The 16,790-nt window shown below is 52.2% G+C and overlaps 7 protein-coding genes across 7 annotated transcripts; 4 read left to right on the top strand and 3 right to left on the bottom strand.

Moving 5' to 3' along the window:
• Positions 1-569: 569 nt before the first annotated feature.
• On the top strand, positions 570-1,073 carry RHO25_000036 (uncharacterized protein; the record flags this gene model as incomplete). The annotated part of the gene is made up of 1 exon (XM_023592667.2): positions 570-1,073. The coding sequence occupies one exon, from the start codon at positions 570-572 to the stop codon at positions 1,071-1,073; it is 504 nt and encodes a 167-aa protein (XP_023458436.1).
• Positions 1,074-2,534: 1,461 nt separating this feature from the next.
• RHO25_000035 (uncharacterized protein) lies at positions 2,535-4,126 on the top strand (the record flags this gene model as incomplete). The annotated part of the gene is made up of 2 exons (XM_023592666.1): positions 2,535-3,017; positions 3,086-4,126. The coding sequence occupies 2 exons, from the start codon at positions 2,535-2,537 to the stop codon at positions 4,124-4,126; spliced, it is 1,524 nt and encodes a 507-aa protein (XP_023458435.1).
• A 492-nt stretch (positions 4,127-4,618) lies between these two features.
• On the top strand, positions 4,619-5,119 carry RHO25_000034 (uncharacterized protein; the record flags this gene model as incomplete). The annotated part of the gene is made up of 1 exon (XM_023592665.2): positions 4,619-5,119. The coding sequence occupies one exon, from the start codon at positions 4,619-4,621 to the stop codon at positions 5,117-5,119; it is 501 nt and encodes a 166-aa protein (XP_023458442.2).
• Positions 5,120-7,451: 2,332 nt separating this feature from the next.
• On the bottom strand, positions 7,452-8,795 carry RHO25_000033 (uncharacterized protein; the record flags this gene model as incomplete). The annotated part of the gene is made up of 1 exon (XM_023592664.2): positions 7,452-8,795. The coding sequence occupies one exon, from the start codon at positions 8,793-8,795 to the stop codon at positions 7,452-7,454; it is 1,344 nt and encodes a 447-aa protein (XP_023458441.1).
• Positions 8,796-10,436: 1,641 nt separating this feature from the next.
• Positions 10,437-11,941, bottom strand: RHO25_000032 (uncharacterized protein; the record flags this gene model as incomplete). The annotated part of the gene is made up of 3 exons (XM_023592663.2): positions 10,437-10,886; positions 10,944-11,747; positions 11,795-11,941. The coding sequence occupies 3 exons, from the start codon at positions 11,939-11,941 to the stop codon at positions 10,437-10,439; spliced, it is 1,401 nt and encodes a 466-aa protein (XP_023458440.2).
• An 857-nt stretch (positions 11,942-12,798) lies between these two features.
• RHO25_000031 (uncharacterized protein) lies at positions 12,799-14,628 on the top strand (the record flags this gene model as incomplete). The annotated part of the gene is made up of 1 exon (XM_023592662.2): positions 12,799-14,628. One exon carries the CDS (start codon positions 12,799-12,801, stop codon positions 14,626-14,628), a length of 1,830 nt encoding a protein of 609 aa, XP_023458439.1.
• Positions 14,629-14,776: 148 nt separating this feature from the next.
• RHO25_000030 (uncharacterized protein) lies at positions 14,777-15,768 on the bottom strand (the record flags this gene model as incomplete). Its single annotated transcript, XM_065601971.1, has 2 exons — positions 14,777-15,411; positions 15,630-15,768. 2 exons carry the CDS (start codon positions 15,766-15,768, stop codon positions 14,777-14,779), a joined length of 774 nt encoding a protein of 257 aa, XP_065458043.1.
• Positions 15,769-16,790: the final 1,022 nt, after the last annotated feature.

Genomic DNA, 16,790 nt, shown 5'->3' with positions numbered 1-16,790 from the left:
CTTTGCCTCGTTCGAACAAAGGTAAGAAAGTAGCTGTCACTACTTGAGCCGTCACGAGATTCGCATCGAGGACTTCTCGCAATTCGGCTGATGTGAACTCAGTGCATGCCTTCCGGTGAGTATCTTCCCGTGCCGGAATTGTTTACGAGAACATAGATTGACTCCGTATGTTTTAGGTTGCACGATTGACAACGAGACTGCAATGTACTGTGTGTTTATTAGAGTATTTCGAATGCATATAAAGCACGAGACTGATCACTGGCTATACGTTTCGACTATGGGTGTATGGACGCCGAATTTCAGAGGCGATCATTTCCCCAAAGGTGAAGTCTAGCGATGACGCCAAACTTGCGTCAGCATTAACAGTGTACCCAATGCTTAAACGGTCTCTATTACTATAGCGGGGCATAAACTCAGAGCATTTGTTCATCGATTCTGACATCGAAAATGTATTAAGTAGCCGGGTAGGTCTCTTCGGTCAAACATTGTTGTCACATTCGGTCAACAGTCTTTCCTCTGTTCTGTCATCGTCACTCTTGGTTATTCACCTGCATTTTGCCCCTCTCACGATGCCGCAAGAAAGTTCCAAAGAGGTTGAAGGTCTCTACAATGAGCTTGGCACAGGCTACGAAGACGCCTTCGGACAGAACCCTGCACAAATTCGATTCGTACGGTCGGCCGTCGAGCAACTTTCTGCTGCAAGCTTTGTACTTGATATCGGATGCGGTACAGGGAAGCCGACTGGAAGTGAGGTCGTGAAAGCGGGCCACAAGTTCCTAGGAATCGATTCTTCGACTACCATGATCGATGCTGCGAAACAAAACGTCCCAGGCGCATACTTCGAAGTCATCGACATGCTGGACTATGAAGGCCCGTCCAACCAGGTCGATGCAGTCTTCGCAATCTTCGCCACGTTCACACTTAGTCATGCGGAGACGATGAAACTGGTCAAGAACATTGGAGCCTGGCTTAAACCTGGCGGATTCCTTTTCGTTGGCAGTATGAGTGCTGAAGCGCTGGATACGGCCGAATGGGCGTCTCGAGATACCGAAACAGGTGTCGTGAAGCGATGATTCTTAGGTAATCAGGTGGAATCTCGAGTCTATACGGAGAAAGGTTGGCAGCATCTTGCTGAAGTCGGCGGATTTGAAATCGTTGCGAGAACAGTAGAGCCGTTTACGCCACCAACGGAGCAGAAGAGTGATTACGAGCCTCACCTCTATCTGACGCTGCGAAAGTCTGCCTGATTCCAGTGACGACTCCAGGCCTAGTTCCCTGGCTGCGCGTATGGGATATACGGGCACTGTTTGATGGAAGGTTTCACGAGTACGCCTTCGAAGTATTTTTTTTTCAGCCGGGATCCAGTCGGACCTGGAGTGGTCTAGGGATCTGTACGTTCCATCAACAGTTCATGATCGTTAATGGACGAATACACTTGCGTTTCCAATATTCCTCCCACGCAGCCTTGAAAATGCCAGGGTCGAGGCTGGACAGATATGACGAACAAGTGATACGACGTGAGTTGGAGGCATTGTCGAGGTAAAGCTTTAGCTCGCCGTTCATGTACCTGTGCACTAGGTGCTCTCGAGATCCGAGAGTATCAGCGTAGGATGGAGTTCAAGATGTTTCGGCAAAGACGGGTGGACTCGGAGTGCGAGCTGTGCAAGAGCCTTGTGAGCGGGCGGGTGGACGGACCGGCAAGGCTCGTGCCGACCCTGATTCATATCGTTTTATTTCCTCGACGACATGTCTGATGTGCGTATCTTATCTCTCTCCATTGTGCCTATCCTCGCCTCTATGTCGGCTGAAACTCTTCCACCCCAATGGCGCTGCTGATGCTATGCTCCTACACGTGCGGAGAAGTCTTTCCAACTCCACCACAAGTGGCACAGAAGTCCCCGGCCCAGCATGACGACTCGCGAGCCCAGAGACTCCTATCAGTGCAGCGTTCCGGCGTGCGGCCTACTCTGCTCGTAGTCGCAGGCGAGAAGCCGTAGTCATCTTCGCCATGATTCGTCAAGAGTACCGCACTCGATTCGAGTTCCCTAAGCACTGTTATGCTATCGTGCCATTGAGGCCGGCGCAGATCACACTAGAAAGCCATTGCAGAGACTTTACCACCATCTGTATTCATGGAGCAGCTTTTTCGTGGGCATCAAATCAAGGCTCTAAGCTTTGGACATCAGATTCCAGCATCAGAATGCGTCCTAATCGCTTCGAAGGAGCAAAGCTTCGCTCTGTGTGGCGGGAAACCTGTGGACCTGTAGCTCTTTGCATATCTATTCGCCTACAAGAACCGGAGTTGGCTCCTCGTCTGGGATGGGTAGAATCCTCAGCCCCAGCTCCTGCATATACAATGTGAAAAGCAGATTGGTGCTCGTTTGGGCGTTCACTACGAACGGGAGTGCAGCCATACTCAAGAGATAAGTATTCCATTGCACCACCGCCTAAGAGATGCTCGCACTTCGTTGGACTGGCGAAAATTTCATTTCTACCTTTGAAGCTCATTTGTATACAGGAAAAATATCCGACAAATGGATGATGAGAAGGCCTTGGCGGCCGTCAAGCAAAACGCGGTCGGACTCGTTGACATCGAGAAGACTCCGGCGTGTGTGGCAACCCAGGAAGTGGAGGGCGATGCTCTGCCCGAAGATGAACACCCAAGGAACTGGACGCTGCGACGGAAGTGGTTGGCCGTGGGCATTTCCTCATTGCTTACAACGATTCCACCCGTCGCTTCATCGATTGTAGCACCGGCGCTGGAACGAATTCGAAATGATCTCAACATCACGAACAAAGCCGTCGAGTTTCTGGTTCTTTCTAGCTGGCAATTGACTTTCAACTGTGGTCCGTTCATTCTAGGCCCACTTTCTGAGACTTTTGGACGAGTCGCGGTACTCCAGGGGGGCATGCTCTGGTTTCTGGTGTTCAACCTCGTTTGCGGCTTGTCTAGAGATACTGGAACCATGATCGCTTGTCGCTTCCTCGCTGGCTTTGGGGGTGGATCTGGAGTAGCGGTGCGTCAACATTAAGTATGAATCCAAAATCACGCAAAGAAAGATGCTGATACGACGTCTTGACTCAGACGGGCTTTGGTGTTGTGACTGACTTGTTTGAAGCTCACGAGCGCGGCAACGCTGTGGCGCTGTACAACATCGGGCCCACGCTTAGCCCAGCGATTGGGCCAGTATTCTCAGCTTTTGTTGTCGAGTATTCCACCTGGCGATGGTCCTTTCACGCTATCACCATCTGGACTGGTGTCGTTCTACTTGGGTCTGTCTTCTTCCTACAAGAGACTCGAGAGTCAGTCCTAAAATCCTGGAAAAGCCTGGACATTCAGGATCCACAGAACTTTCAAATGCCCTCTCCCATGCACCGCAAGTCTGCAGCAAAACTCGCCCGATTCCAGTCGCAGCTAGTTCAAGCTGCCAAAAAGACGCCGAATGCACTGCTCAGACCCTTTCAAATGCTGGGGAAGGAGCCTGCGGTCCAAGCACTGGCTCTGCTCAACGCCTATTTCTACGGCATCATGATGCTGGCTGTCGCCATATTTCCCACCCTCTATGTCCCGGTCTACGGTCAGACGATTTCCATTGCAGGACTGCACTACATGTCCTTGGCGTTGGGGTATTTGGGCGGAGGATACCTTTGCAAGTTTGGGATGGACAAGACATACAACCATCTTCGCCGTCGTCTTGGTGGACCGGATCAAACAGGGCGACCGGAGTTTCGCATACCTCTGATGATTATCGGGAGCATTTCCGTGCCTGTTGGCCTGTTCCTCTTCGGCTGGTCAGCACAAAACACTTGGCATTGGATTGTGCCGGATATTGGCGCTTTTGTCTTCTCTGCCGGGATCATGATCAGTATTCAATCGGCTACGAACTACATGGTCGATGCTTATACCGAGTTTTCTGCAAGCGCTATCGGAGCCACTTGGTTCTTGCGTGGCATTGCGGGGTTTACGCTTCCTATCGTGTCTCCATATTTGTACCAGCATCTGGACCTCGGCTGGGGTACCTCTTTGCTTGCTTTTATCGCCATGGCTGTTGGGCTGCCCGCTCCTTTGTTGCTTTGGAAATATGGAGAGATGCTACGGAGTCGCAGTAATTTTTCGAACATTTGAAGACAATTCTGCGACCGACGTTTGCTTCAGTGTCTTGACTATTGGTAATCTGACTCCTGGAGTGCAGATGTCTGATGGGAGTGCATAGAATCTCGGGGAAACAAGATGTCAGAATTCATCTAGTCACGCTCATCGTCATAGGTCGGGTGTCCATGTGCTCCATAAAGTACAGTGGCTCCGATATTAGAACTTCCGCGCCAAGAACGCACTCCCTGTCAAGTATTCCAGAGCTCATCTTGGTCTCGGAACACCGGGCAGAAAGATTTCTCCGGAGTGAGTTGTTAGTGAATGTATAGAGTTTGAAACAGCACGGCGAGGTTATACATTCTTGTAGTGTGGCGGTGCCGAGGTGAACCCGAATATTTGAGTTGCTTGGATAGCAGGGGAGCTCCGGATGTCTTTCTTTGGAAGGTGAGGTCCAACTACTTCACCTCATACACTACTCAAAAAGTTATACGAACCCGAGGGCAGATATCTTGACCCCAATTATCCATGGACGATTCAGCGCCGCCGACGCCCATGAGCACGCAGAACCTCGAGGTGCGAGTCACATCCTGGAAAGATCCGGATGGCGCGTTGCTACGCTTACGGCAGCTGGAAGAGACACTATCCGAGTGGCCTGACGAGCCCATACCTCCGGCGTCGTTGGATCCTTTGCCTACAGTCGTCGTTCTCCTGAAAGAGGGCCGTGCTGTGGCGTGTGGTGGGCTGCAACCTCTCAGCACGAGAATTGCCGAGCTCAGGCGATTTTACGTTGTACCGGAGTGGCGTGGAAGGCAACATGGCGTGTCAGATTTCTTGCTCCAGCAGCTGGAGGAAGAAGCTTTGAAGCGAGGATATACGACCTTGACGTTGGAGCTAGGCATTGAGCTACGACGAGCGAGAGCATTTAGCGAAAGACATGGCTTCGTGCAAATCCCGCTATATGGACCGTATATCGGGGCGGAGGGGATCTCCGTATGCTACGAGAAAAAGCTGCTAAATCCACCCTAGCCAAAGTCAGCTTTACTCGCTTTGTAGCAAAAAAAGTGGTATGCCAGATCGTGTCGGCGTTTGGGAAATCTCCAAGAAAGAAGAAGTGGACTCCAATCCTCGTGGGACCGGGACCGCATCTTCGCACACGACAGTACAACCTGGCCGAATGAGGGATCACCAGAAAACTCTGTGAAATCTCATCAGACGATGAATCTATCGCCCTCAAGTCTCCGCTGGAGATCATGTCAGCACTCGGGGTCAACTCCGCATTCTGGACAGACAGTGTACTCGTTGAGGTGTACTCATCCAGGCACACCGAGCAGTGTAAGCTCCTGTAAATTTTCAAGATGCAGGAAACTGCTGCACATAACAGGCACTTGAATGTCGGTAAGTGCTCGAGCTTGGCCTTCCCTAGTGGCGATTGTCCGAACGAACCATATTTCTGGACGCGATCTGACTTCACAATCAGCGGACGGCAAACGGAAGCATTGTCTGAGAGATCAATGTCCTGCATCGTTGCTCGTATCTCTTGTTCATTGCTCGCGAGAACTGCTGATATGTCAATTGGCGGAGTGTTTCATGAATCCAGTTAGCACTAGCCATGAGGGCTCCTTCGTGCAACTTGCTTCCGCTGGAAGAGTACAGATATTGCATGGCCGCTCTTTCGATTGCGAAATGAAGCAATATACATGGATTGGAAGTGGCTTCTTGATCGCCCAAGAACACTTCCATTTGAGTAACGGATTATGCAGCAGCAAGACAGCTTGGCTTAGGCTTCGCTCTGGGCCAGCACATGCAATATGGTAGCAGCCAGCGCCGTAGAGTTGGAACGAAGAATATCTCATGCTGCATGAGAGGGTTGTCCTGCACGACTCAAAGTCTTGCAGCCGTATGTAGTATGAGCATTGACGTAGAGTTGTGGTTGTCCAAGTGACACAATTTTAGCTTAAAGTCGCTTCCCAATCCTTCTTTCTGACCTTCCATGGCTGGAGCTGGCTGGGCCTTGGACCCTTTGCACAGTATCCTGGCATTTGTGGCCTCTCGCTAGCTCGCGCTGGTCATCAGCATCTTCTCGCCTCGCTGTCTGCATCCTTTTCGGGCTCTTGTCTTATGGTGAACGCACGATTGTCGTTCAGCTGCTCGAACCGTATCGGAGGCGTGCGCATGTGTTTCAAATGTGTTTCAATGGTCAGATGAGGATGTTCGGATCCAGAGTTGACGTCGAGCGCTTGACGAAATCGTTTTGTCCGTCGCTCTTTCCAGCAACAAAATCGACCGTCCTAGGGCGGGTTGGCATCGTTCCGGCGGTTGAAAACGTGCTCGAAGTTTGAGTTTGCGCGTTCTGTAGCGCTGTCGGATTATGGAAGGGAAGCAGTCATAATATCTGGAGCAAGGCTCTAAAGGGCGCCGGTCATGTCTGCGAGAATCTCACGGTGCCGATGTCCAAGTCTTGCACTCTTGTAATACTTAGCTCTTAGTCGGCCCAAATCTCGCAGACATCTCGGGCGAATGGGAGATCAGTCGTGAGCATACAGACATTCGGACAGCATAATACCTCTAGCTGATTCATCTGCTCCAGATGGTCAATCTTGTAGAGCTGTAATGAGAGTGCCCCACAAAACGATCTTCTTGTTGAAAGTCTGGATAATGTGACCACCGTCGCGACACAACACCATATGCAGCCATGTACGTCGTCGAAAGATACTGTCACGTTGATGCTCTCATCTCCAAAGTCGCAAGACCCTACAATCTCAACCGTGAATCTACCGTGCTGAGTGCTCATTTCGCCCAACACATCATCATCGTATACGCCATCAGCCACTTTCGCGCGTAGCCAGTAAGCGCCAGCCGTGAAGTGAATGGGGCTTGCCAAGCGACGGCACAGAGCCCGACAGAATGGTATGCTATGCAACGCGAATTTGATTCTTCGGCCGCTACGAAAGAGCAATCGAGAACGTGCGAAATCAGATGACAGACGACTTTGCATGAATAAACCGGAGCCGAAAAAACAGGCGCGGTGCGTGGCTGAGATGGCGTCGGCGCATGCTAGACGCCCTGCATGCATCCACCCGATGTCATACATTCTTGACTCTATCGCGCGGCTCCCGTGCATTGACGAGAATCTCGGCTTGTTCCTTCTGCGGCGTATGCTGCATTGGGTAGTGAAGGTGTCACACCGTGTTGCCAAGATGGGGCTTTTGAGGCTTGCTGGGACGAGACGTGCATCGTTCGCACCCTTTACGAAACGACGAAGTTGCTCTTGGACGAAGTAGCGAACACGTGAAGAAGCACGCTGAATCATTATTGATGAGTATTGCTAATAGACTCGGTCTGATTGGGCGAATGCAGCCTAAGAAAGCCTAAGAGAGCCCTGAGTATCGATCGTCAGAATGTCCTCGCGCTGCAAATACTGCTGAAGAGCATAATCCTGTCGCCAATTGCGTGGGTTTAGCATGTCGGCAAGCCCATCTTTGGCCGCAGTATCCAGGTGCTTGCCAATGTGGTCGATACATTGCTCCCAGCTACCAGGACCTGAGAAGGTCTGGTCGCATACGATGCATCGGCTGTCGTTCGGAGGCTGTCGCAAGGTCCTGCGGCATCTCTCGGCCTCCATATCCTCATATCTCTTTTGCGTGTCGCTCTTTACCTTTCCCCCACGGGTGGAAGACTGCTCACTCTGCGTTGAATGCATGCGCAGGATGTGCTGTGTAAAGAGGTCCTTGCGATTGAAATCCTTATCTTGTTCGCTCGACGGCCCTTTGAAGCACTGTATACAGCGCCAGTATTCGAGTTGGACGTGCTGTGTCTGAATGTGACGCTTCCATTCGTTCTTCGACGTGAACGTGCGGTCGCAGCCATAGACGACAAAGAGGCACGGGAAAACGCTCGCTGGCGCAGCACGACTGCTCGATGATCGTGATCGTGTGCTTGGCTGGTTGGAAGAGCCATGTCGCGAGTATGGCGGACGCCGTATCCTGCCAGTAGTGGTTCTATCTGTGGTTGCCGACAGCGTCCTTCGATGACGAAAATTGGCAGGCCTTCCACCCTCGCCCGGGTGAGAGAGCATTTCACGATTCTGTTCCCGAGAGCCATACGCAGGCTCGATGTCCGGCGGTAACCCTGCTTGACCATCGTCTGGCACGAATCCGTCATAATATGTCAATGGGTGCAGGTGCGGATAGGGGTACGCGACACCCCTCCCCAGCGAGGAAGTGGGGGTGTCATCGGGCTCGTCGGCCTGTGGATGAACTTCATGCATAGCGACGCAAGCATGTAACGATGCCGTATATTGCGACCCAGGGGCATAGCCACCGTGAGGGAGTGGCATGTTCTCAAGGAGTGGGGTGGGCGATTGTGAACACCAGTGACCTCCTGTCTCGGTCTTCAACCTCGGTGAGCTATTGCAATCGCTGCGAGAGCTGTCGACGCTCGGTGGTCCACCGGCGCTGGTCCCGCTGTAAGTCGGCGAGGTAAATCGCGACCGATGGTCTTCAACAAACTGCGGATGGGCAATCTGCTCCGAGTCATCGCAATCAGGTCGGCGGTAGATCTGGGTTGTTCTTGCACCACCATGAAAGTAGTAGTGCTCAGTCGTCGGCAAGGTCGCACTCCAGGAACCTTGCTGATCGAAGTCATCGCCGGAGGTCCGGCCCCGATCTATATCGCTTGACGGTGATCTGTTGTCGCGCTGCATCGTTGTACAGGAGATAGGTGGCGGTGTGGAAAGGGGCACTCGGTGGTGCTATTCTCAGAGAGTGTCGAGTGATTCGGATGGGCCCTTGCGCAACTGCAATACAATTACCGACAAGGTCGCCTAGGTGTTGGACGCTGAATATCAGTGCAGTTGTGATTGCGGCGCAGTGATGTGTGTTGTCATCGGACGGTGAGGCTGCGCAGAGGCCGCAATGATGTAAATGCGGATTGACTTCAGTCGCGGGTAGTTGTGAGTTGAGATTGGACAAGAGATTGATAGTCTTTTCCGCAGACTGGAGTGGCAGTGTTCACGAAAGGGCAAAAGCAAACGACTTTGCCAGTGCGCCGCTCGCTATGCTGTCCATATATGCAATCACATAGGCACTCCTGGTATTGGCGTGTGCCTGTTCGAGAAGCAGAGCCGCCAATGTACCCTTGTACCGAGAAAGGCAGACACACCAATTGCCTTGCGACCGATGCTCACCGAGACTAGACGCCAGAAAATCGCTAATAGGTCCGATGTGCTGGGGTGCAGCGACAATCTTACCCAACTTGGCTTGTGTGATCCCAATTCGAATGCGCACCACTGTTCAGCGCGGGATACACAGGGTCAGTGGTGCGATGCAGCATTCACGACAGTTGGGAGACATCATGCCCAGGTTTATGGGTCTCATGTGGCGCTCCATATCCAATAGCCGAGCAAGAGCACTGCCAGCCAAGGATGGAGGTGGGAGAAGTCGAGCATGTATTGTATTATTAGTGCTTGCGCCTTCACGGATGTGGATAGATGGGGTTTCTCTAGCGGAGGAAACTCAGAGGAGGATCTGTGGCTCTACGCCACGAAGCGTGTTCCAAAGTGGCCCCGCGTGGTTAGTAGCAGGGCCTTACTCGGGTCCGTAAAGATGCTGCAGAGGAGGTCTCGAGACCTCGACAGCACCTCAGTGGCTTTCACTATCGTCGAGCGAGGCAAGCCACAGACCAGACCCCGCCTCGAGCACCGTGGTGTCGCAGCGTCGCGAAGCAGTAGTGATGACTTTTGTGGAGGCGAAGTTGATGCCGCCAAAAGGCTTTGATGCTGCGGCGAAGCGGAGAGAAGAGCGAAGGCGAAGGCCGCCATGAGCGCGGCCTCTGAATCCAGATTGACATAGCGTCCTATACGATTGTACGGCTTCACTCCAGCATGAGCGTCATGGGATCCTCGCATTGTCTGTAGCTTGTTTGAGATAAACGGTCGGCTCCAGATAGGCAATCATACAGCGGAAGGCTTGATCGAGGCTTCTGCGGCGTTGGCGGTGCCGGGCGGAGCGGAGTTGGGTTTCCGCGTGTAAGGAATACGCGACATGCATACACTTCACGCTGTCATCCTGCGGGCGATCGTGTCGAGGTACGCCGTGCAACATGGCGCGGAAGGTTCGCTCGCACGCCGCAGCCACGCAGCAGCACGTTGGCCGCTAAAGCTGTGCTTGGCGCGGAGAATCTAGGAGATCTAGACGCCAGGATGGAGTTGGGCGCCGGGAACAACTCCGCGTGCCGAGACCAGATCTGCGAAGGATGAGATGAGGAGAATAGTGCAGAGAAATGAATGTGATGAACGCCTTCTTCGGGCGCTCCGATATGCTTGTTGCAAACCCGCCAATTCAGGTCACAGTTTCGGCGTGAACTGGAACTTGCCGGGGAGAAACCAGTTTGCTTTTCTGCACGCCTCAGTCTGGGTAACGCTGGTCGCTTGGCATTTTATCGGAGCCGAATTGAAATATTCTTCAACGACTTGATCAGCATGCTCTTCAGCGTCGTAGCCATAGCATTCCAGCACTGTGCTCGGATCGCCATAAAGATTGGCGCTCCTGATTGGGACTTGGCCATCCAGTTCACACGTCATCGTTCGGTTCCTGGCTTCTGCTGCTGCCCCGTCGGGCAAATGCCAGAGCCACCCATTGAGGTAAGATAATTGTTGCTTGTACGATGCTTTCGGCATGCGCCCACGTTCGTACAGCGCGATCGCATCTCGCAGACTTAGTGTGCCACCCACGACATGACTGAGGCATCTCGCCAGGAAGGCGCCATCTTCCATGCTCGTTGCCGCGCCCTGTGCCTGTTAAGACTAGCGGTTAGTCAACGATGAGGGTTTTGTCTTGGATGACGAAATTACCATATGGTTGGTCATGCTATGCGCAGCATCTCCCATGAGAACAACGTTCTTTGCTGAGTTTGACCAAGACTCCAAGGGTCCGGTCACAAGTAAAGGCCAACGAGCGATCGGCGCCTTGATCATACTGATAACTCTCTCAATCCGAGCATCGTATCCTTGGTACTCGTTGCGCACTTCCTCAACAGACACCTCTTGCACTGTGTCGACAGAAGGCTTGCGGAAGTGACTCAAAACCATGTTGAAATCCTTACAGTTCGATATCGGATACGAGATGATGTAGCCCGAAGGCGACATCCAGACTTCCATTGTCTTGATTGAGTCACCATTCGCATCTTCCACAAGTGATCTCGTCAGAGGGTCACACCTCACTTCATCGTAAGGGACGATCGCTCGGTATGCGCAATTTCCAGTTGGAGGACAAGGTCTGACGTGCAAAAACAGCGTCTTTCGGACCACGGACTGGACACCGTCAGCACCCACGACCAGATCAAAGGCGTACGTCTTCCCAGTTGTCGTAGCCACATTCACGCTCCCTTCCGGCCCTTGAATCAAATCTCGAACCCTGCTGCCCACAAGAATTCGCACACCATTGCGCCGCGCAACCTTCACAAGGCCGGTGTGAAGATGGTGCCTGTGGACCAGCCACCAAGGATATCCAAGAGCCTCTTCGACCCGCTTGATCAAGGTGTAGCCCACTTTCTCTCCATTCTTCTTTCTCAGATTGAGCTCTGTGAATGGAACCAGATTGTCGCCAATCGCCTCGTGGACGCCGTATCGAATGAGGAGTCTCGATGCGTTCGGGGTCTGCTATAATCAGCCCAAGCCTATGCCATCACTGTGCCAGTCTCTACCATCTGGATGCCAGCGCCAATCTCTCCCAACTGCTCTGCCGCTTCAAGTATTGTGACCTGACAGCCTGCCTGAGCCATTGCAATGGCCGCCATCAGACCTCCAATTCCCGCGCCAACGATCCCGACACTGAGCTCTTTCCTGGCCATTGCAAGTGCAAACGTTGCGATAGTCTAAGGCTTCGTATATTCGGCTATTCGATCTAGTTCTTGGACCAGTCTCAATGGCTCGGCTGAGTATAGATGTTCAGCAGAAACCAGAGCGGATCTCGAAGATGTTGAGCCAGGACCTCTCGCTCGTGTTCGCATCCATGGTGGCCATTCCGTCGGCATCTCATCCCGTGGAGCTTCCGCCAGAGCAGTTTCAAAAGCGAAACTTGATCAGCGCCATCGAGATGGCCCCCGCAGCGAAAAAGGTTCCAGCCGGGCAAAGGATCGATTTCGACCGCAGGCCAAGCATTTTTCGAAGCAAAGTGAAGAATGCCTCAGGAGCTAGGCCACCGCGATGTGGTTGTCGTCAAAATCCCAAGTTCGCAAAAGGGACGTCGGCGAACTGCCTTGAATGGCATTGTTTGTGATTGTCTTGCTGAGTGAGCAACCAGCTTGGAGCGACGTCGGCCGAAGCTGCCGGTTTCGAGTAACTTCACATCAATCTTCAATGAATTGTCGCTTGGATTTCAATGGTATCCGGGACGGAGCTTCCCGCGATATCTAACCTCATCTAGCGAACCGCTTTGTAATCCGGACGGCACAACGTCAACAACTTACTCTCTCTTCTGAAAGTATTGTGCTTTATCTATGTTCCATCGCTGTACGGGTGTTACTTGTTGTCCACCAATACATCAGTTCTTTCCCTTCAAATCAATCATTGATGACCCATGAACAAGCTTGATGCATAGAGTTCGGAACCTTCCACGCTGATGGGCATCTGTACCTGGTTCTACGCCTAAATCGGAGAAATCGCAGAGCCTCATTCACTACAGATCACGGGGACAAGACCTTCGGCCATGTCTTCTTACAATCATCAAGGCAATGTCCAGAACACTGGCCCAGAGCCGGCACTGTCTGGCCCTTCTTCTGGAACACTAACACCTTCTGAGACGACGCCACTTATTCCTCCGATACCGACTACAGTGGCAAAACATGGAAAAGGCGATCCTCCCAGCAACGCGACCCCTGATGGGGCAGCAAATGTCAAATCATTGCCGGAGAATGGCAGCGACGGCGACGGGCACACCCAAGCAAGCCAATCGTTAAGCCCAATCCGAGGACTCCTCGTCTACAGCGCACTCGGCGTCCTCATCTTCATCGTCGCAACCAATATGAGCTTACTCACGACGACTCAATCATCAATTGCAGCCGAACTGGACGCTTTCGAAGCGACTTCGTGGTTTACTTCAGCTTTTCTCATCACCATGTCTTCCCTGGGACCACTCAATGGGAAATTGAGCAGCGTCTTCTCGCCGAGGTCGTGCATTGTGGTCTCGTCGCTACTGCTTGCAATAGGATGTCTCTTGTGCGCGGTGGCTTCCAGCTTTGAGAGCTTTGTCTTCGGAAGATGTGTGCAGGGAGTGGGTGCCAGTGGGGTGTTCACGATTAGTATTATTATCGTTTTGGAACTCACTGGATCGAAGCGGCGTGGACTTGGAATTGGGCTGCTCAATACTGGATTTACTGTCGGCGTTGCTGTAGGAGCGACTGCCGCAGGTGCACTACTTCCGATTACGGGATGGCGAGCATTGTTCTGGATGCAGATACCAATCTGCGCATTTGTTGGTCTGGTGCTACTTTTTGCCCTGCCTGGAGACTTTCATGCTGGCAAAGTTGCTGATGAAGAATCGACATGGACAAGACTTCGGAGACTGGACTACACGGGCGCGCTTCTACTTACAGGATCGCTTGTGCTGTTACTATATGCGATGGCAGCACCTAAGCAGATACCGATCTGGCCAATTGTCGCTTCGGCCATCGTGCTAATTCTTTTCGTCAACAACGAGGTTTACTTTGCCAAGGATCCATTTATTCCAGTTGCTTTACTCAAATCGAGGGGACTGCTTTTCACTTGCCTAGGAACTGTTGGGTTCATGATGGCCAGGTGGAGCGTGCTGTTCTATGCGCCGACTTACGCTTTGGCAGTCCGGACCTGGTCGCCTTCGACAGCTGGAGCAATGCTCATCCCGACAAATTTTGGCTTTGCGCTCGGCGGACTTTCAGTAGGCTGGCTTCACATCAAGCGCCAAGGATCTTTCTATCTGCCGACGCTGATCACATATCTGGCGTTTCCCGTAACACTGGCAGCTCTTGGTTTCCTATCAATCGACAACGTGCCAGCTTGGGCATTTGTCTTTGTACTCTTCGTCTGTGGCTTTGTGACTGGAGCAGCAATGAACTACAATCTTGCACACATGCTACATCTCACGCCAAAAGCAACTCATTATGTGGCTACTGCATTGCTGGCCACATTTCGTGGCTTCGCTGGATCGTTTGGGTCGGCTCTCGGTGGCGGCCTGTTCGAGCGCACACTGTATACGGATCTACAGAGGAGGTTCCGAGACGCTGGACTCAAGAATCCTTCGCTCGTGCGGCGCCTCCTGGGATCGCCAGCTCTCGTTGAGCAGCTGTCAAGCCCAGAGCGAGAGATTGCGATTGAGTCTTACCAGTATGCGCTGAGGGTTCTTTGGTTCGCTATGGCGGGAATTGCTTTCGTGGCATTTTTCGTGCAAGCAGGAACAGGCTGGAGAGGGTACAAAGAGAAGCCAGTCGCAGAAGATGAGCGAGAAGCTTTGCTGAACGACAGAGATGACAATGATACAGAAAATAATACTGCACGGACATGAAATAGAGATACAGCATCACGCACACTTAGCAGGCATACGATACTGCAACAATATTTACATTATATTATGGCATCGACTGAGCCCCATATGACAATGAGCCACTCGATGGGAACAACGAACATGAAGTAGATGGCTTAAGCATCGCGAACTACAGCCTTCCACCTTCAGGAAGCTCAAATCTTCGATCTCCGGCATACAGCTCATACGATCGGTCTTCGATGGGCAACTCAGCTGCTCGACCTTCGCTGTACATCTCACCACGGTGTGATTTGTCCCAGGCGCCCTGTTGCTTGTCCCTCGAGGATACAGAGGCTTCGTTCTGCACCATCTGTTGCGTCTCGTTCTCCGATTCTTGCGAGGTTGCTTTATTTCCCCTCTGTTTATGCCGCATCCACAAGAAGAATCCAACAATGAGAGCGGCAAGCACAGCGACTGTGGCGCCTACGGCTATGCCTGCTGTCGCGCCGGTGCTCAGGCCATCTCCTTCGGATGGTGACGTGTCTTCTCCATCGCCCATTGGCGTCGCAAGACTTGCTGAATTGCTGGCAGTTTGGATCGCAGACTGTGTCGAGGTCGCACTGGGATTCGGTGGCCACGTTGTGTACAATCTAATCCCAGCAAGATAATTCGCGGGTCCTAGCGTGAGGAGTTCAGATGTCGCCGAGCTATTCCCTGGACAGCAGTAATAAGGATCTCTACTTGTGTCGACGGAGAGCCTGGCACAGCAGTATGTCGTCTCGGAACAGGCAATGACTTTGTGGCTGCCGCCAGGAGCATCGGGATCTTTGAATGATATAGTCAGCGCGATTGAGAATATGGAAGTAGGAGTATGAGCTGACCTTCGCGCGTTCCGTTGCAGAAGCCAGAGCAGGCAGGCGACTTCCAGGTCGGATCTGTGCATCCCGTGCGCCAATACAGGTTGTCCTGATTGTTTCCAATGGACCTTCTTGATTTGCATAGACCATTCGTTGTGCACATGCTCCGCAAGTCACAACACATACTGAATTCTGCGCTGCTATTGCAGATGTAGTCATTGCCGCTGCCGAATTGAGTCCCATTCTGCCGATAGCATGTCGGTGCTGCGATGTACGGTAGTACAATCAGGATCCATGTCAGCTTGTCTTCCGCGAGGAGGATCATGATTGCTGTTGGGCTGCTGGAGAGGACATGGGTCGGCGAGCAAGGAGCAAGGCTGGACAATGTAAGCAAACGATCCTGCCTGTTCTACGTGTCACCAGTCGCACGCGATCGACCTGGAAGATCAATGACATCCAGGTACTGTCAACACTAAGCCATCTACGTAGAGGTATCGATGTCTGCCATCGATGGTGCCTGCAAATAGAATCGATTATAGCCATCACCATGCGTCCCTAATGCAGCCACGTCGACATTGACAAAGTTTGCTGCCGTATGGCAAGGCTGGCGATGCGGGAAGGCTGAGTGCGCCGCAAGGCTGAACAAGAATAGACATAATTCTTTTTACTCGAGCAGATCATTGCCACAGAGTGGCTGCGAAGATACTTCGTGGCGAGATGCAGTATAGACTGACAAGAATCGATTGTGGTTGGACATCAATTATGTATGCTATGGGCATGAAGCTGTTGAACGAACTCATGGCCTCAGAAAAGGACGCTTCTCGGCAGTCAGCCTGTTCGGATACGGTGCCGGTACTGATAGTGAGCGATTATGGAACCCGCTTTACAGTGAGTGGTCGTAGAACTCCCACCCATTACCTGTTTTACTTCGAGACGCAAGTCAAGATGAAGATGCGGGAGCTCACGCTGAACAACAAAATCGTCATTCGGATGCATCTGGGGTCATGTCGATCTAGTAGCATCATGCCTTCACTTCGACATCTTTGTTGCTTCTCATATACAATGAGCTGTAGTTGGGATGATCATACAAAGAAGATCTGGGTACAAGGCCCGATCAATCATCGTCTAGAATGTGAGCACCAGCATATGTGGCGGTGTCTTGTCACATGACGCGAGTTTCTTACCTCCTGCCGCACGCGATCCACTCTTGAAACAAGCGGATGCCCTAGAGTGGCGCTTAAATCAAAGCTACGTTGGCTGTCTGTCAGTCTCCCGCAACGTAAACGATGCATTTCGGGTTCTTATTTGACACGCTCCGTTGTCATTCCTCCAGATGGCAACGATGTG

This window comes from Cercospora beticola, chromosome 1, assembly GCF_033473495.1.
Source record: "Cercospora beticola chromosome 1, complete sequence".
NCBI lineage: Eukaryota > Fungi > Ascomycota > Dothideomycetes > Mycosphaerellales > Mycosphaerellaceae > Cercospora > Cercospora beticola.
The sequence above is the reverse complement of the archived record's forward strand: the minus strand, read 5'-3'. Positions and strand labels throughout refer to the sequence as shown.